Consider the following 21038-nt stretch of genomic DNA (forward strand, 5'->3'; position numbering starts at 1 on the left):
GTGATCAGCCCCACCACCTAAACATGCAAATGCGAGTTCAGCGCTTGTGATATTTTGATAACTTATCACTCAAATTGCAGGGGAATTTATACCATTTAGAAAAGAGAAAAATATAGTGCAATATTGTCTTAATTTGTAAAAATATGTGTACATATATTAGTGAGTATATATTCAACTCACATTTGCCAGAGCCTTTTGTGGTATAGGCTCTAAACAATAAAGCTTCTAAATGACAATATGTGACCATGGAACTTATGTCTTCTGTTCTTTAATAGCAATTGTTTTTGTTGAAAATTATTCTAATGTTAAAATACAAACATATGCCCTTTTTTAAAGGTACTCTCTCCACATATTCACAATGGTCCTGGTGTCTTACTGTATCATGGCAAAAGCAAGAATTGAAAATGTGCATAGGTAAGATACGACACTTTGAAAGCTAAGAGGAACTTTTGGGGGTTCATTCACATTCTTATCCATATGCACGTAGCACATATATATAACCGCTATGCACTTTAAATACACAGTATACACCAATGCATTTTTTTTTTTTTTACTTGAAATTTAAGAATCAAAGGAGCGCTAAAGGAGGCATTGAAAAGAGATAAAAATCGGAAAAAACACTTTTGAATTAAAATATTATTGTTTTTAAAAATATATACTTATGTTATTCTAAGGAAATCCTTATAATAAACTAAATATGAATATGCAGCTACACACTTTAGTGCGTTACACCCAAGGGAAAGGAACTCTAGCACACACCAAGTCAATACAAATTAATGTAATAAAAATTGGAGCACAAACAAAAATGGTATTGAATACTTATACAGATGACTCTATTGCTGGTCAAGGTAGTTACATGAACATATGGAAAAAAGAGGAATAAAAATAGATGGTGTAATTCTGTTACAACTTTCACATATATTCATATAGAACCACCTGGGAGTAAATCTATTTTTAAAATGTCCATATATATTGCCAAGATATAGAAACAGTCAAACAAAATTGATTTCACACAATATAAAAACAATGTATTGGAAATATATTGCTCATAAAAATTATGAAGGAGATGAGAATAGCTGGGGATAGCTGGTGAGCATATGCGGACTATTGTGCCGCTACTCACAAAAGCTCAGACTTTCGATCAGTCAATGTATTGCAGTTTGCTCGAGTGATGTAGGTTCCCTGTCTCTGTGCAGCTTTCAGATGTAAACCTCCGTTCCATCCGTATTTAGCTTTGTATATCTCAGACTTTTCTATCTCCGCCCGTCTACACGTTTAACCTGTGGCTTTGTCAGGACGTAGACTATAATTTCTTTCATCTTTGATAGGGGTATTTATGGGCAACCTCTAATGAGTCACTCTCAGACCCCATTGGATCTATTCGAAGTCCTTAATTTACATAATGTCCGTATCCATGATGAGCTTGTTAACAAGCTGAGTTATAAACATTACATATATAAATAAATAAAACCAATTTATCTCCACAACATTAATTTAAAATTAAATTAAATTGATTACTCTTCACTATATTTGTCACGCATGTTTTAAATATTCCATCATTATAACCTGACAGATAGAATAAGAAGTTTTAGAATAAAACATCTACAATAAGGTAAAAGGTTTTCACATTTAGAGGACATAAGTCACCATCACCATATTTTATACAAATAGCCATCACCTTCTACATAACCTACAATAAGGGAAAAACACAATAAGAGATTGGGGAAATGGGATGAGATGGATAAGGTAAAAATTCCAAAAGTTATAATTTTTATAAAAAATAATATAATATTGTTTTAAAAAATGTTTTACAAATATTTAAAAAAAATGACAGATCTCAAAATCATTATTTAATCCATATGGAATTATTGTATTTAATTAAAATATCCATCTCATCTCCATTTGTCCCAGCTTTTTAATAAAATCGTCTCCTCTTCAAATCCAAACCACCTTTGGAATGCCATTACATTTTAGACTAGAGAGATCTACATTGTGATAATCACAGTAGTGTGCAGACATGTGATGTTAGGCATATTTTCTTTTTATGTTCTATATGTGCTCACCTATCCTGGTCTTCAATGGTCTAGTGGTACGTCCCTCATAATTTGGACTACATGGGCAGGTGATCACATATATACCATTTTTAGTATTACAAATGATACACTTTTTTTATAGTGTACTTCTTATTCTGATTAGTAAACTCTTTAACATGATCTTTGTGTGTTTTGGTTTCCTGACATGCCCTACATTTTCCACACCCAAAAAAAACCTCATATTTTCTCAGAAAATTCCTGTCCCTCTCTATATCTTTATATTCACTTATTATATTTTTGTCAATGTTCTTTTTAAATTAGGCAATCCTCTGTGGATAATTTTAGGTTGCGATGGTAAGATCTCATTGAGAGTTGCCAATCTTTTTCAATTACATTCCTTACCTTTTGTCCTCCTGAATATTGGCAAATAAAGGGAATTGTTTCTTTCTCTAATTTTTTTTTCCATTTTTCTTTATATTTTACAAGTGTGGGTCTATTTATATAGGAAACTTGTTTAATGACACCTTCATGTCACAACTGGTACAAGCACTTACTAGAAAGGATGCTTGTCTGGATCTCGTTATTACAAACAATGTTGATCTTTTGACCAACATTCAAGTAGGGGAGCATTTGGGAATTAGTGATCACAATATGGTATAAATAAAATAAAATTAAAAAAGCAAAAGCACATGGGGTATACTAAAACGTATAATTTTTAAAAAGCCAATTTCAATAAGATTTCAATAAGATTAGGGCAGCTCTACAACATATCGACTAGCATAAACTCCTTAGTGAAACACTGAGGACAAATGGAAACTATTCAAACAAATATTAGAAAGGTACATTTCTCAGTATGTACCATTGGGTAATAATTATATAAAATAAACAATCTGAAACCAATGTGGCTTAGAAGAGACAAGAGATTAAAAATAAGAAAATGGCATTTAAATCGGTCAAATCAGAGGCATCCTATAAAAGATATAAGAAAGCCAATAATGCTTCCAAACAGACAATTAAAGTGGCTAAAATAGAAAATGAGAAATTGATAGCCAAAGAATGCAAAACCAACTCCTAAATTTTTTTCAAGTACATCAATTAAAAAAGAAAAAAAAATGAAAGTGTAGGTACACCAGGAAAAGGCAGAAATTTTAAATAACTATTTCTCTTCAGAGAATTAATGTAAATAAAGCTCTGGGGCCTGACGGTATTCACCCACAAGTACTTAAGGAGCTAAGTGGGGAAATAAGTGAACCTCTGTATTTAATTTTTCAAGATTCTTTTGTTTCCGGTATTGTACCGGAGGATTGGAGGAAGGCAGTTGTCTTTCCTATATTTAAAAAGGGTTCAAACTCCTTGACTGGAAATTTATAGACCTGTGAGCTTAACTTCTGTGACTGGGAAAATATTTGAAGGGCTATTAAGGAATAATATTCAGGAATTCATTAGGAAGAACTTTATTAGCAATAATCAACATCATTTTATGAAACATAGGTCATGTCAAACTAACCTAATTGCGTTCTACAAAGAAGTAAGTAGAAGTATAGATCAGAGTTTTGCAGTGGATGTGATCTACTTGGATTTTGCCAAGGCATTTGATACGGTTCTTTACAATAGGTTAGTCTTCAAACTAAAAGAAATTGGTCTAGATGAAAATGCTTGTTCTTGGGTAGAACATTGGCTTATAGATATAGTACATCAAGTTGTCATTAATGGTAAATTTTCAGGCTGGACAAAATTGGCAAGTGGTGTCCCTCAAGGTTCTGTTTTGGGACCCCTTCTATTTACCATATTTATAAATGATCTTGAAATAGGCATTGAAAGTCATGTTTCAGTGTTTGCAGATGACACAAAACTTTGTAAAGTAATAAAATGTGAGCAGGATATTGCGTTGCTGCAGAGGAATTTGGATAGATTGCGGGACTGGGCACTAAAATAGCAGATTAAATTTAATGTAGAAAAATGCAAAGCTATGCACTTCAAGGTCAAGAATGCACAAGTAACTTACACCCTAAATGGTAGTGAATTAGGGATAACCACACACGAGAAGGATTTGGGAATTGTTAAAGACAACAAATTAGGCAGCAATATGCAATGCCAATCTGCAGTTGCTAAGTCCAGTAAGGTTTTGTCATGTATAAATAGGGGCATAAATTCTCGGGATGAAAATATAATTTCGCCTCTTTATAAATCGCTGGTAAGACCACAGATTAAATATACTGTGCAATTTTGGGCACCTGTTCTAAAGAAGGATATCATGGCACTAGAAAAAGTGCAGAGACGAGCTACAAAATTGATAAAAGGGATGGAGTGTTTTAGTTACGATGGAAGGTTACATTTTTAAAATCTTTTTAGTTTGTAAAAACGGCGCCTCAGAGGGGATATGATAACATTATAAAAATATATTCGGGGCCAGTACAACTCATTATCTGGAAATCTATTCATAAACAGGGATATACATTGGACACAAGGTCACGCATTTAGGCTGGAAGAAAGGAGATTTTATCTAAGGCAAAGAAAAGGTTTTTTTACAGTAAGAGCAATAAGGATGTGGAATTCTCGGCCTGAAGATGTGGTTTTATCCATACAGATGTTTAAACTGCAATTGGATAAATACTTGCAAAAACATAACATAAAGGGATATAATTTCTTATTAGTGGAATAATAGCTGGAGACTGACTCCTTTTTTGGGGTCAATAATTTATTTTTTCCTAGTTTGTTTCAAAATTGAATGCGCTTCAGACTGGGTTTTTTTGCCTTCTTTTGGATCAACAGCAAAAACAGGTGAGGAAGGCTGAACTTATGATGAACGCAAGTATCTTTTCAGCTATGTAACTATGTAATTATGTAACCATGCCCCTGCAGTCTCACTGCGTAATTCTCTGCCATTTAGGAGTTAAATCACTTTGTTTATGCAGCTCTTGTCACATCTCCCTGCATGTGTTGTTTTGATGCCTACAGTGTCACTTTAAGGGTTGAATTGTTCTTTAACACTTAAAGGACCACTATAGTGCCAGGAAAACATACTCGTTTTCCTGGCACTATAGTGCCCTGAGGGTGCCCCCACCCTCAGGGACCCCCTCCCGCCGGGCTGGATGGTGAGGAAGGGGTTAAAACTTACCTTTATTCCAGCGCCGGGCGGGGAGCTCTCCTCCTCCTCTCCGCCTCCGATCCTCCCTTTCGGCTGAATGCGCATGCGGGTCAAGAGCTGCACGCGCATTCGACCGGTCTCATAGGAAAGAATTTACAATGCTTTCCTATGGACGCTTGCGTGCTCTCACTGTGATTTTCACAGTGAGAATCACGCAAGCGCCTCTAGCGGCTGTCAGTGAGACAGCCACTATAGGATTTGGAGGCTGGATTAACCCTATTATAAACCTAGCAGTTTCTTTGAAACTGCTAGGTTTATAAAAAAAAAAGGGTTAATCCTAGAGGGACCTGGCACCCAGACCACCTCATTAAGCTGAAGTGGTCTGGGTGGCTAGAGTGGTCCTTTAAAGAAAACACTCTTGAACTCAACTCTTTTTCACTAATCGGATTGACAACCTGTAGAGAGGTTCGCGAGGCAAAATATAAACAATGTTGTTGGTCTAACTTGGTGTTCCTTTACATTGCCAGAGGAAAGAGCTTGCATCTAGGCACCAATACCACTACATTAAGAGTGTTCCTTTAAAGATAATTTTGCGTAACCAAACCGCATAATGAAACTCAGCTGATGTTTTTTGTTTTTTTTTGTTTGTTTTTTATAAATTCTTTATTTTTGAAGTGCAGGTAATTACATGCGACTTGTCACGCCCCAACAGCTTGTGACAGGAGACAAAATACATAGCTTATAAGCAGTAAGGCAGTGAGAAAACATGCACAATATTTTTGTTAAATTAAGTAGAACGATAAAACAACAGATTATAATAATCAGGCTATACTGGCTGACAATGCGAATAGTATAAATGAGAATAAACACTTGCATTACATGCTGGGTAGTTTGGCTACGGATCCTGAGCTCTCCAGCATACTATATATGAAAATATTAAAAACTACAAAACATGAAGGTAACAGGCTGTATTTCGCTAGTTGTGCAGCGTAGAAATGCTAGGCTAGTTGTGCCTACAACAGAGCCAGTCCTATAACTGAGCTAGTTACTTTTAAGAGTATGATGTGCATAATGGTGCTGCATTTCTGAGAAGGGAAACATTTATATTTGTACTAAAGCCAGAATTGCTACAGCTTATATGCTTGCTTGATAGTTAACAGGCTAAGCCTAACACAGTAGGGCACCGTACAAGATCATGCTAGGCTTCAATAGTACGTGGCATAGTTGTAAATAGCATAACATTTGGTATACATGTAGATGACAAGATATGTTGCACTTTTTGTTTTTTGTGTAGTAGAGAAGATGACAAGAGTTATAACATGAAATTCTAAGGAACAGAAGTTTAGTACAAGCTTAGTGATATAGATATCATTGTTGATATTATCAGGGTGGCCCCACCACTCTCTCGTGGACAAGTTAAAGGCAACAGTGGGATGTGAGTAGCTAGGGATCTGGGTTTACAGTCCACATTACGGATCACGGTCTGTCCACAATTTAACGTTGGGGTTTTTAATGTGGTGGGCTATGTAATATTAGTAGCTATATTAGACATGCTGGAACCCCACAATATTTAAAACGAACAAGGGGAGAAGGAAAGCGGAGGGCTGGTAAGGTGCTAAAAACATTGCAGGAGTATAGCCCATACCAGTCCTTGCTAAGTTCAGCCTATACCCCGGGTGGGCAGTGCAGAGAGTTCCAGTATGAGGCCTGTCTGCTCGCCGGCTTGAGGAGAGTGAGCGTAGGTGTGCCTTCCCGACGGGGCCTGATGGCTTGCTCTCTCTGTCTGTATAAGCCAAGGTAAGTAGGGGTGTTGGTTCTCCAGGATACCCACATGGAGCTGTGTCTGTAGGCTGGACCGGGGTTTCGTTGGCTTCAGGCAGATACCAGCCGTCTCCTTGCACGGTCGCGTGCGTTTGCTTGCAGGTGGGTGGAGGCGTCGTCTGTGGTTCCTTTCGTAACTCTGCTTCATCGGTCGGGGTAAGCTTCTCCGGGTAGAGTAGGCGGGCAGTGCCACCGGTGAGCACCCTTCTGGGGTCTATGTACTTGCCTGCCGTTCTCTCTGCTCCAGCTTTTTCCAGAAGGCTGCGAATACAGCATCCAGTCTTACGTGGATGTCGAGCCCCTGAGCTGAGTCACTCTGCCTGGTGGCGGTTTCCGCCATTTTGAGGACAGTGGACTTCGTCTGGGTACGTTGCCAGTCAGTCTGGTGAGGCTCTCCCGGGACCGAGATAACCCCCATCGGTCCATAGGGGGGGAACGAGGGCCCATATTCAAGATTGTAGCCGTCGTGGGCAGCAGGGGAGCGGCCGCCTCCCCCGTGCATGCCACGTGTGTAGGCCTTGGGTGTCGCATTGGGGATTTATGCAGGGTTAGGTGTCAGGGTACCTGAGGCCTCTACCTCCAAGGGAGGTAGAGACTTGGTGGTGTATCCGTCCAGGCGAGCTGTTTCCTCCGTTCCTCGCGGTTCATCCAGTCACTTAAACACCGGCCGCGAGGAATCCACGTCCTTTTCTAGCAGGACGCTCAATACGTGACGTCATGACGCTAGCACGAGCATCTGTCACTCAAGTGTCCGATATCCAATCGGTACTTGTCAGAGGCGTGATTTCCATCCAGAGCCAGGGTATTTAAGCTTACTCCTTACTTCAGCTCATTGCCCTGTCGTGGTTCTAGCTTGTCTAGTCACTCAGTGCTCTGGTATTTCTAGTTTGCTCTATTGGTTTTGACTCGGCTCGTTGTACTACCCTGCTTCTCTGTTATCCCTTGACCCGGCTTGTCTCTCGCTTATCTGTCTTCTCGTTCCCTCGACCTCGGCTTGTCTCTGACTATTCTTTACTCTCGGTACGTTAGTCCGGCCATTCTAAGGCCCGGTATACGTACCTTTCCACTCTTTGTACTCTGCGTGTTGGATCCCTGTCCCGATCCTGACATTACGACAGGGCCAATGGATCCTGCAGGTACAAACAGTCAGCTTGGTTCTTCGGATCCCAGGTTTGACGCCATGGAACATAGGATGGATCAGATGGCTTTGGCACTACAGGCACTTTTGTCTCGTGCTAGTAATCCACCTGAGGAGACACGTACTCCTTCTATCTCTCCTGCAGTCTCAGGTCTAGAGGTAGCCACTGTAGGTGCTTCTTCCCGTATTACCCCACCAGTACGTTATGGCGGGTCACCGGAGAAGTGTCGTGGCTTTCTAAACCAGATTAGCATCCATTTCGAATTACAACCCCGCTCTTATCCTACAGATAGAGCAAAGGTTGGATTTATTATTACTCTGCTCATTGAAAAAGCTTTGAGATGGGCCAATCCTTTATGGGAGAATGATAATCCACTAGTCTATAATTATAATGCCTTTGTAGCTGCGTTTAGAAGAACTTTTGACCCTCCTGGCAGAAAGGTCAATGCAGCTAGATTAATGTTGCGCCTTAAACAGGACAATCGAACACTTGTGGATTATGCACTAGAGTTCAGATCCTTGGCGGCAGAAGTTAAGTGGAACGAACAGGCTTATATAGATGTGTTTCTGAATGGGTTATCAGATGTAATTCTTGACGAGGTCGCTACTAGAGAACTCCCTGAAAATTTGGAGGATTTAATTTCTTTTATATCTCGTATTGATGAACGCTTAAGAGAGAGGCAGAACACTCGAGATAGGACCCGTAGACCCTCCTTTAAACTAGCGCCTACCTTTCAAATCTCTGAGTTCGAAGACTTACGTATTCCTGAACCTATGCAGATAGGCAGTACTCATCTCACTGAAAGGGAGAGACAGTACAGGAGAAGGGAGGGTTTATGTATGTATTGTGGAGTCAGGGGTCATTTACGCCTAAATTGTCCCAATCGTTCGGGAAACGCTCGCACCTAAGTTCCTCTAGAGGACAGGCCTTGGGTGTTTCTACTTTGTCCTCTATTCACAACTACAAGGAGCTCAGGCTTGTGTTACCCGTTTCTTTAAAGTGGGAGAAGGGAGTAGTTAAGACTATGGCACTAATCGATTCTGGAGCTGCTGAGAGCTTTATAGATCAGGGTTTTGCTGCCAAGCATGCTATTCCATCCCAGTTAAAAGAGACACCTCTGGCTGTCGAGGCCATCGATGGTAGACCGTTACTTGAGCCTGTTATTTTCCATGAGACCATACCGATTAACTTGACTGTTGGCATCCTGCATAAAGAGGATATATCCTTGATGCTCATTTCTTCTCCGTCTATTCCCATAGTCCTGGGGTACTCCTGGCTGAGGAGACACAACCCTATTATTAATTGGGAATCAGGGGAGATAGTTTCGTGGGGAGAGAATTGTCAAGAAAAATGCTTGCGGAAGGTCTTACCTCTTGGATTAACTAATACATCGAATACCTCTGACAATCCTACAGAGACACAAATTCCGCCTCAGTATCTAGATTTAAAGGCAGTATTTGACAAAAAGAAAGCCGATACCTTACCCCCACACAGGTCCTTTGATTGCAAAATTAACCTACTCCCTGGTACCATGCCTCCCAGAGGTCATGTATACCCATTATCTATAAAGGAGAACTCAGTCCTAGAGGAATATATTCACGAGAATTTAGACAAGGGATTCATCAGGAGGTCCTCCTCCCCTGCCGGGGCTGGATTTTTTTTTGTTAAAAAGAAAGATGGTTCTTTGAGGCCTTGTATTGATTATCGAGGCTTGAATAAGATAACCATTAAAAATGCCTACCCGATTCCCTTGATCACCGAACTCTTCGATCGTTTGAAGGGCTCTACTATTTTCACCAAGTTAGACCTCAGAGGGGCATATAACTTGGTGAGAATCCAGCAGGGACATGAGTGGATGACGGCATTCAATACTCGATATGGCCACTATGAATATACTGTCATGCCTTTTGGGTTATGCAATGCGCCAGCAGTATTCCAAGATCTGATTAATGAGGTTCTTAGGGAATTTCAGCAAGAGTGCGTCATTGTATACCTAGATGATATACTCATTCATTCTAGTGACATTGAGATTCATCACAAGCAAGTCAGGAGGGTTTTGCACAAGCTTCTCCAGCATGGCTTGTACTGCAAGTTGGAGAAATGTAGCTTTGATCAAACCCAGGTAACCTTTCTCGGCTATGTGATCTCTGGGGAGGGATTTAAGATGGATCCGGATAAGCTCCAATCCATTCTAGAGTGGCCTTTACCCACAGGTCTTAAAGCCATACAGAGATTTATTGGGTTTTTCCAATTATTATAGGCGCTTTATTAAGGGCTATTCTTCCATTATTGCACCTATCACTAACATGACCAAACAGGGGGCTGACACTAAGAATTGGACTACTGAAGCTCTCCTTGCATTCAAGACTCTCAAGGAGCTTTTCGCTTCCGCTCCAATTTTAGTTCACCCTGACACTTCTCTGCCTTTTTTGCTCGAGGTAGACGCATCAGAGACTGGTTTAGGTGCTGTTCTATCTCAAAGGCTGGGTGTTGATAAACCATTACATCCATGTGGATTTTTCTCTAAAAAATTGACCGGTACTGAAAGCAGGTATGACATTGGTGACAGAGAATTACTAGCGGTTATCAAGGCTTTGAAAGAATGGAGACATTTATTGGAAGGTACATTACATCCTGTTACCATCCTGACAGACCACAAAAACTTGTCCTATATCGGAGAGGCCAAGCGTCTGTCCTCCAGGCAGGCTCGTTGGTCGTTGTTTCTTACCCATTTCAATTACGTTCTGACTTACAGACCTGGGTCAAAGAATTCTAAAGCCGATGCGCTATCTCGCCAATATGAACCCTCTGCTTCAGTTGAACCACTTTTGTCTTCCATTGTACCCAAATGCAATATTATTGCTAATACCAGTCTCAAAATTCATTCTCCGCTACTTGACCAGATCTTGAAGTCACAACATCTAGCTCCCGGAAACACTCCTGAGGGAAGAAACTTTGTTCCTCCTGAACTTCAACTGGAGCTCTTACAATGTTTTCATGAAAGTAAAATAGCTGGTCATCCTGGTATTCGCAAGACATACTCTCTGATATCCAAGGATTTCTGGTGGCCTTCACTTCGAAAGGATATTGAGGAGTTCGTCGCAGCTTGTGAGACTTGTGCCAAGACTAAACTACCTCATGCATCCCCATGTGGCCTGTTACACCCCTTGGACATTCCTGAGAAACCTTGGTCCTGTTTGTCCATAGACTTTATCGTTGATTTGCCTGCTTCCAAAAGACAGACTGTTATTCTCACGGTGGTGGATAGATTTACTAAGATGGCTCATTTCGTGCCATTACCTAAACTTCCGACTTCTCCTGAATTGGCGGAGATTTTTGCGAGAGAAGTTTTTCGCCTACATGGGATTCCTTCAGAGATTGTTTCTGATAGAGGTTCTCAATTTGTCTCACGTTTCTGGAGATCCTTTTGTTCTCAAATGGGCATCAAATTGAACTTTTCCTCTGCCTATCACCCTCAGTCTAACGGAGCTGCTGAACGTACTAATCAAAAGATCGAACAGTATCTGCGTTGCTTTGTTTCCGAACACCAGGACGATTGGGTCGGTCTGATTCCTTGGGCGGAGTTCGCACACAATAACCTTGTTTGCGATTCAACTCGCTCTAGCCCTTTCTTCATGAACTATGGCTTTCATCCTTCGATTTTTCCTTCGGTTTCCTCTTCTCAGGGGATACCGTCGGTTGATGATCATGTCGCCAACCTGAAGAAATTATGGGATCAGACTCGACAAATTCTCTTACATAGTTCCTCGCTGTTCAAGAAACACGATGACAAGCATAGTAGAGCGGCTCCTGTTTTTGTTCCTGGGGATAGGGTATGGTTAAGTACTAAGAATATTCGACTAAAAGTTCCATCTATGAAATTTGCTCCTCGCTACATAGGTCCTTACAGGGTTCTCACTCGTATCAATCCGGTTGCGTATCGCCTTGCTCTGCCACCTGCCTTACGCATTCCTAACTCGTTTCATGTCTCCTTGTTGAAACCTCTCATTTGCAACAAATTCTCCTCTAAGGTCCTCTCGCCTCGCCCTGTTCAGGTGGAGGGTCGGGAAGAGTACGAGGTCAGCTCCATCATTGACTCCAGAATTTCAAGGGGAAAATTGCAATATCTGGTCAACTGGAGGGGATATGGTCCTGAGGAGAGGAGTTGGGTACCTCAGGAGGACGTCCATGCTTCTCGCCTTCGCAGAGCATTTCACCTTCGCTTCCCATCTCGCCCCGGTTCATTCCGCCCGGTGGGCGTATCTGAGAGGGGGGGTACTGTCAGGGTACCTGAGGCCTCTACCTCCAAGGGAGGTAGAGACTTGGTGGTGTATCCGTCCAGGCGAGCTGTTTCCTCCGTTCCTCGCGGTTCATCCAGTCACTTAAACACCGGCCGCGAGGAATCCACGTCCTTTTCTAGCAGGACGCTCAATACGTGACGTCATGACGCTAGCACGAGCATCTGTCACTCAAGTGTCCGATATCCAATCGGTACTTGTCAGAGGCGTGATTTCCATCCAGAGCCAGGGTATTTAAGCTTACTCCTTACTTCAGCTCATTGCCCTGTCGTGGTTCTAGCTTGTCTAGTCACTCAGTGCTCTGGTATTTCTAGTTTGCTCTATTGGTTTTGACTCGGCTCGTTGTACTACCCTGCTTCTCTGTTATCCCTTGACCCGGCTTGTCTCTCGCTTATCTGTCTTCTCGTTCCCTCGACCTCGGCTTGTCTCTGACTATTCTTTACTCTCGGTACGTTAGTCCGGCCATTCTAAGGCCCGGTATACGTACCTTTCCACTCTTTGTACTCTGCGTGTTGGATCCCTGTCCCGATCCTGACATTAGGCTGCTTGTTCGGTATCGATACATGCCCCTTGTTGTCACCTCGCAGTTGGTGGCCCATGTGTGGCTTTTAAGGGCTGTTTGTGGCTTGTGGCTGGCAATATGTGCCTGGAAGAGCAGGAGCAGTACTTTCCTGCGTCCGCTCAGCTTGGCGGTTAGGCCCGCCCCCCTTTATTTTATTTATTTATTTTTTTTTAAAATAAATTTTTATTAGAAAGATTTCTTCTTTTTTCGATATATACAACAATATACTGGTCCCACAAGTCATACAATTTCTTTAGCAGACAGATGAAACGACATAGCTTGTTCTGATTCAAGATTCAGTTGCATTATAGTTCATCAAATTTGTCTTATAAACAATTATGGATCAGTATATATTAATACATACAAACATAAATACAAAAGAGAAAAAAAAAAAAAAACCCAACCCAAATCTAGAGCACACCGTCGATTTCGACCCTCAGTTAAATGTAATGTATCATCTATATCAATTATTCCCTCTTTACATATAATAGCTAATCAAATTGAGTAATAACTTAGGTTAAGAGAGACTATTAGGAGAAGTTTGTCCAAATAATGACTTGTATTTATCTAACCATTCACCATACCACTGTTTTTTCTTCGAAATCACATCATTGATCATCTCGTGTTCCATTGATATTTGAAACAGAACCTGGTTAATCAATATACGTTTATCAAACGGCTTAGAGGATTTCCAGTGTCTTGCTATCGTGATTTTAACCGCAACTAAACAATGAATAGCGAAACAAATATATTTTTTTGATTCAAATGACAAATTCAGATGTAATAGGGCAGAGGCCGCATTCTCCATAATTCTATTAGCAGTCACAGCTGTAAAAATATTAAAGGCCCAAGACCATAGGTATTTAACAGCTGGACAAGCCCACCAGATGTGTATATAAGTACCTGAGTGGGTACCACATCTCCAACAAGTTGGATCCGAAGTATTAAACATTCTAGCCAGTCTAGCAGGAGTATAGTACCATCTATAAAGGACTTTAAAGTGGCATTCTGACAGGTTCAAACAGTGAATATATTTATTCACCAAGCTCAACGAGGAGTTCCAGTCGTCCAGAGAAATTTGGAGCTCCAATTCTAGTTCCCAGGTTTTAATCAAACTGTGGGGAGACTCTTTGAGAGCTTCCAACATTGATGCAGCAACAGACATAATCTTTTTAATAGATTGGGCATTAAATATGACTTCTAATTTTTTAACAAAAATGGAAGATGATTTAATCAAAGTTTTTTGGATAAAATTTTTTATACGGAGATAGGTAAAAATTTCCCTACGTGGGATATTCAGAGTGTCAATAATATTCTGAAAGGGTAGAATATTGTCTCCCTGCATAATTTCTGCAATCCTTAATTTATCAGAGTTGACCCAATTCTTTAACGAAAAGTCTGGTATAAGCAGTTGCAATATCTCCAAAGTGCAAGTCTTGGGTATCATATTATTTAGGCCTAATTTTTTCTTAATTAGTATCCACTCTTCTAAGATTTGGGATAATATCGCTGAGTTGTTTATAGGTGAATTTATTAGATTGTTATTTGTAACTGTCCACATCGAATATTGTAATTTGTCTACATGGGCCACTTCAGACTCCATAGTATACCATGGTTCCGAGACCTGTTTAGGGTCCTGAAGAAGATATATATGCCTAATAATGCTAGCGTGATAACTATAGACAATACTAGGGAAATGTAAACCTCCATTAGTCAATTTTTTGGTTAAGATCTTTTGGGCAATTCTAGGTTTTTTGTTATTCCAGATGAAATTATTAAAGTATGTTTGGATCATCGCCAGCCAGGGTCTAGAGACCTTAAGCGGAATCATGGAGAACAAATATAACCCTTTTATTTTAATTTTAATGTACATGATGTGTAACTTTGTTAACCCCTGTAGTTCTGTATGCGTGACACATGCACACTTACGCACTGTTGGGAAAAAAAAAAATCACACATGCACTTGTGCAGAATTTCTCTGTAGCTGCTGTAGTGTGCATTGGCATGCCCAAGGTACCGTGGGTCAATAAAGACACCCACAATGCGGAGTGCAGCAGAGGTAAGCAGGCCTTTGCTGCTCTATCAACCCTGGTAAACAATGCAATAGTTTTTACTGGCGTGAAGAAATGAGTAAATGTAATTTCTCTGGCAGTGAAAGTTTCTCATTTTAAGCTCTGCTTATAATCTCATATTATATTGAGTGATTTACCTGTGTTATATAAAGTTGTAGCTTAAATGTAACCTTGATAACACCTTAGCTTTTCAAGCACATTTTACTTCACCCTATCAAAACAAAGCATGTTGGTTCTCGGAGGGTTCCTTTAAGTTGAGCAGTGAATGCCAAATTGTGTTATTCATAATCAATAGTACAGGCATACAGCAGTCTATTACTATTGTGTTAAAAAAAAAAAAAAAAAAAAAGAACGGTGGGTATATTTATAACGTTATTAATATTTATAACTGCCCAACATTGCATAACAATATGCAATGAAAATATCAATCATATAAACACAGAACGGGGAAGACGTGGTTGTTTCTAGAGAACGCTATCTAACATAGACAAGATATTTATGCAATGTTTCAACATCAATAAAGGCCTGATTATACTCTAGGCGGCATCTAGATTGTTTCAGCTGAACTACTGTTAATTTGCATGAAAAGCACAGAAATGATAAACATGCAGAATATATATCATGGAAATATCAAAAGATGGCTCTTGGCAAATAACAACCATATGGCTCATCTAGTTTTTTCTTATTGGTGTAAAAAAAAATAAATAAAAAAAAATATTGGTATAAACAAAAGTGGTTCTTCGAATAATCCTCAATCCATGAGGAAAGGATTTTAAAAAAAAAACCAAAAAACTGATACATGGAGAGTTTTTATAGTTCTTGATTGCTTGAAACTGTCTCTGAAAATGTGACGTGAAATTAGGAATTCACAAAAAAACTGTGCAATTAAAGTAAGGGAGGTAACTGGAAGAGAGACATACATTTGTAGGAGGTTTATCATTCTCAGGACTTTTCATCTATTGACTGTGTCCTTCCTAAAATAACGCTTGTAAGTTTTATTTTATTTTATTTTTGTGTTTGTCCTCTAAACTGTACGTTTGGATATTCTAACTTGCAGAGTTATCATAATGCAACCCAGTCACACCATATGGAGGTGTAAATATGATATTTAGCCATGGCACATTGATGCAATTTATCTAAGGCTCTTATTTGTTACACCTTCGTTATCAACTTTTCACAGGCAGGGGCGTGAAGGTTTTTATTTAAAAGAAAGATAAGAACCTTGGCAGCATTCAGTAAGTGATTATTAAGGGAGTGTTTCTATTTGTTGGGAGAGTGGTAAGATGGAATAATCTAGGTACATGAGTGAGTTAAGGTTGTGGAATTGTGCACAAATCTCCAACATAGAAATGAGTCTACATTATAGAAATCTAGGATGGATCAATATGTTGGGATGTAGATTGACAGGAATTCACAGGCTGGGAATGTGCTGATTGAGGCTAGTTTTGTGTGTGTATGAGTTAATGTTGAGGTACAGGGGTCTTCTATTCAAGACATGTAATGATTGGTGAAAGGAAATTATTTGACAATTGAAGATATTAAAGTGTCCATGAAATGGTGTGTCTGTAATTGAATCCAGTCTGGGAGAGTGTCATATTATGCATTTTCACAGCAGATATTTGGTATGATGGTGGGCCTCTCTGTGAGGGTAAAATATGTTATATTAATATAATGAATAGAGAATAGTGTGGAGAAACTGGTGAGAAATATCCCACACCTTGTCATATGTAGCCTCCAATGTGTTAATGGGGAGGATATGAGATAATGGGTTTGACTGCACAAAGACTGTTGGAGACTTTGCTATAGCAATGAAGAAAGGAGTGCATATACTTCAGATTGCTGTACAGTTAGCCATAGCTACTGTGTCTCTTCTTATGTTGAACGTATTGTTGCCATGGCATGTAATATTTTTTCGGTTCTGGTAGGTCCATGCCTCCTCTACCCTTTAAGTTAGCAAGGATTTTGAATGCTGTCCCTAATTTATCTATATATAGTGGGTTTGGTAAAGTTGAGGGAGGTCTTTAGTCATCCACACACACAGGTACTTAAGTTAGGTGAAGTGTTGTTGGACTTACTATGCTGTTAACCTGGGCACTGATATGTTAAGGATTGTGGACTTGAAGATCCCACAAGACCAAAGTCTGTATCATAGGATGGTGTGGTGGAACTTCTAATACACCAACTGCTACTGCATCCAGAGCCAGATCTTATTGGCTCCAGAAACTATATTGAATGCTGGTCCAAATGTATGTGTATAGGCATGGTTTTAGTTATGTGTATAGGTACGGTGTGATGAAGGTGCAACAAATGTGAAAATTTTTGATGTGGCCTTTCCCCATAAAATGATGGATGAACATCTTTTCAGACAAAGTTGTATCTGCTTAAGATGTTTTTTGTTTCCCCCCTTGTATTTTCTACCCCAGTCGGATATGGCAGGAGAATAAAGTTTTTTGTTTTTTTTTATGTTTAGAAGTTAGATTTTACAAATCTTTCTTGACAACTTCTCTATAAAACCAATCTACAGTCAATATAAATGTGTTTCTTCTGTTTGTTTCCAGATATTCATTTGTAGTAGCCATGGGATATCTTATTGTGTGCCAGATTAACCGAGTATATATATTTAACTATGGAATTCTCTCCACTGACTTTTCTGGGTAAGTTATCATTATTTTTAATCTGCAGCACTGGATACATTATTTATTTGGGTCAAAATACATTTTATATGAATTTTAAACATACAGATACAATTGATTTTCAGATCCTAGTCCTCAAACCTACACCGAGGAAGGGAAATGGAAACACAGGTGTAGATATGAATTTATAAATAACACTAAAAAGGACTGTAGTGTTTGGCATAACAGTAGATGAATGACTAATACTTTTTAAAACTTAACATTTATAGTCATCATTAAAAAATATATATACATAGAGTGCTTGTTTTATCACCAAAACATGTATGATGATACTATAAGGAAATCTATATGATTACAAAACTAGTGGAATATCTCCTAATGGTCATTTCAAAGGACAGCTTGAAAAACATGGACCACAATATGTAACAGTGAAACATACTCAGCAGATGCTAATGCATCCAGATATAGTAATTAACTATCAGAGAATGGAATAACCTCCTTCAAAGTATCAGTCCAATAAGAATCTCCTCATAAAGATGCATTGAATCAATGCATCTCTGTAGGGTATGTTCAGCATCTCCATGACACTGAACATTAACTGATCCAGGAAGCACCTCTAGTGGCCGTCTGAGCAATCTAAACACAGTCTTTTCTCTGCAGTGGCATTAAACTGTAGTTGTTCTGATGACTATAGTGTGCCTTTAAGGCGGCAGGATACTGGTAATATGAATCCAATAAATAGATGGTTTGGTTAACAGAAGCAGCAATTATAACAGATGGAAATCAGTCTCAGCTTCAGTCCTACTGTGTGGAGCTTCACATATTATCAACTAGCCACAGCAAGAGTGTTTTAGGTATCAGCTGTAAAGTGGCTGAGTACATTAAATAAGATTGGGGGTATGTGCAGTGTGAGTTATTAAAACTATTAGTGACAGGCAGCATAGTGTTGTGTGTCTCCCATTGTCACCCCTTCCCTTGTTTTTCCTGGCTTTATATATTTGATATAAAATCCCTTGCTTAATCAGACCCCAGGCAGACACTGGGGCTATTGGGGAAGATCATTGTAGGCAATTAAGTCTCCATATGGACCACAGGGTATTTATACATTTTATTTGGCCAAATTTTGTTTTTATTTTACCCTTTTTAATTTAAATATTTGTGAGTTTTATTTATATAGGAAGTGGAAAGCCAAGAATATGTACAGAGTTAAAAAATACATTAATACAATAAGTGGGTTTGTTGCCTAGACCCTGTTTTGTTTGTGTGGCGAAATGTTTACATTTTGCAATAACCATGCCTCTAGTTAATGGCTCAGAGTTTCAGCCACTTGAGGCACTTTTTAGTGAAGATCTTAAGTAATTGAAAGTCTTCATGTTCGGCGGCTTATTGCTGCATATTTAATTCAGTGTCTCTCTATGAGAAGCATTAGATTAGCAAATGCTTCTCTATGAAATTGTGTCACATAGGTTTAGACTGTGCAATACAGAGGTCATAGCTAAGGACTGATTGACTGGTGAGAGATGGGCCAATTAAAAAAAAAAAAAAAAAAGCAGCCGTATTAGATAGAAACTGCCTTGGAGAGCAGTGTGCGGTAATTCATACTGTATCTTACTGAATTCAGTTTTTAATTCTTTACATTTATCAGTTGCACTCTGAATAACATTAATGGCATAAATGTTTATGTATAAGTGTATTAGTATATTTATCCCTTTCTCCCTACCAACTTTCCTCCCAACCAACCAGCCTCACTCCCTCTCTCCTTCCCAACCTACCTCTTAACTTGGAATGATGCTTGTGATGATTGTAGTGAGATATATTTCACTGGCTAGTGTTACTGTACTTTGCAGACCCCTGATGATTCTAACACAGAAGATCACAACTTTGGCCTTTCAGCTGCATGACGGTAAGCATGAAGATACTGTATCATTAAAATCCCTTCAGTCACTTGCCTGTGATGTCTGTCGGCGCTGGGTCAGGCCCCACCCACGCTCCTTCCCAAAACCTAATGTGCATGCCCGGCCACACTTGCATTAGGATTTTCCCATTGAAAAGCATTCATCAATGCTTTCCTATGGGGAAAAATCTGATGCTGGAGGTCCTCATGCAGAGCGTGAGGATGTCCAGCATCAGGTAACAGACCAAGGGTCTGTTTCGATACTGGAAGCCCTCTAGTGGCTGTCTGGTAGATAGCCATTGAGGGCAGACGTAGAGCTGCAATGTAAGCAATGTTTTACATTGCAGGACTAAGTGCAAAAGGAACACAGCACCCAGACCACTTCAATGAACTGAAGCGTTCTTGGTGCCTACAGTGTCCCTTTAACCCCTTAAGGACACATGACATGTGTGACATGTCATGATTCCCTTTTATTCCTGAAGATTGGTAATTGTTTTTCCACTCTACCCTGAGATATCCTAGATTCTTAAAATGGGTCTGGCAGCTGTCAGGAATGCAATCCTTCATACCTCCATTCCGTGTAACAAGCCCACCTTGGCACTATCCCAAACTAAATTAGCTCATGTAGACTGGGTTGAAGCCTCCCAATGTATACAATGGAAGGATTCCCTAGATTTAAACCACAAAGATATTATTTGTAAAACTTTTCAGTGTACTGGCTGGTTTTCCTTATGAATAGTTTGTGGGAGACCTTTTACTTTAACCCTGAATAAACTGTTAACATTTTCCTTTATACACTTTGTTTGAATCTGACCATGATAATTATAGTGTGTATTATGTTTTGTTTATTTGTTGTTAATTTTGTTTTCTTATTATCACAGTGTAAATATTTGTTAGAATGCTCGGTATTGTAATATACTATATTTATTTAAAACAATAAAAATTTTTAGTAAAATAAAAAAAATATCGTTGGTTAAATCAGAGTGGATCAGGTAAAGTGGCAGTAACACATTTTACGTTTTTGATAAAGATAGAATATAGGGTGAAATTTCATTAACTTCTAACGTAATTTTAGGATGTTGCAGCGACTTGTTTGCAGAATTGAGATCCATTAAATGCATTGGCAATGTTAACTTTCATTTTAAAGGCTTATAGGACATGTGGTAAATTTGAAAAAAATAATAATAATAAAATACTAGCTATCCAGAAATTATGCTTATTACCATCTTAAATTTTCTAGGTATGGCAAAGAATTTGGAAATGCTCACTCATGAACAAAGGCAATACTCTGTGAAGTAAGACTTTTAAAAACATTTTTTTTATTTTTTATAAATTATTTTGTGTAACTGTGAGAAATGCCCCTACAAATATAAACCCTGGACAAAAGCATGGCAAGATATCAATAAAACATTTTCTATTCTTTTTTTAAAGCTAAAACTTCTAGTTTAGATAATATGGCAACTGTCTTAATCAAAACAAAACTGAAAAACACAAAACA

General features: G+C 39.1%; 1 protein-coding gene across 1 annotated transcript in view; it reads left to right on the top strand.

Moving 5' to 3' along the window:
* The window catches only part of MBOAT1 (membrane bound O-acyltransferase domain containing 1), an 84718-nt gene that overhangs the window by 39812 nt on the left and 23868 nt on the right, over positions 1 to 21038 (top strand). Inside the window, exons 3-6 of the mRNA XM_063450502.1 lie at positions 337 to 414; positions 17572 to 17667; positions 19494 to 19549; positions 20781 to 20835. Coding sequence (XP_063306572.1) covers positions 337 to 414; positions 17572 to 17667; positions 19494 to 19549; positions 20781 to 20835 — 285 coding nt within the window. The remainder of the gene's footprint in view (positions 1 to 336; positions 415 to 17571; positions 17668 to 19493; positions 19550 to 20780; positions 20836 to 21038) is intronic.

The sequence above is a fragment of the Pelobates fuscus genome, chromosome 4 (genome assembly GCF_036172605.1).
Source record: "Pelobates fuscus isolate aPelFus1 chromosome 4, aPelFus1.pri, whole genome shotgun sequence".
Classification (NCBI taxonomy): Eukaryota; Metazoa; Chordata; class Amphibia; order Anura; family Pelobatidae; genus Pelobates; species Pelobates fuscus.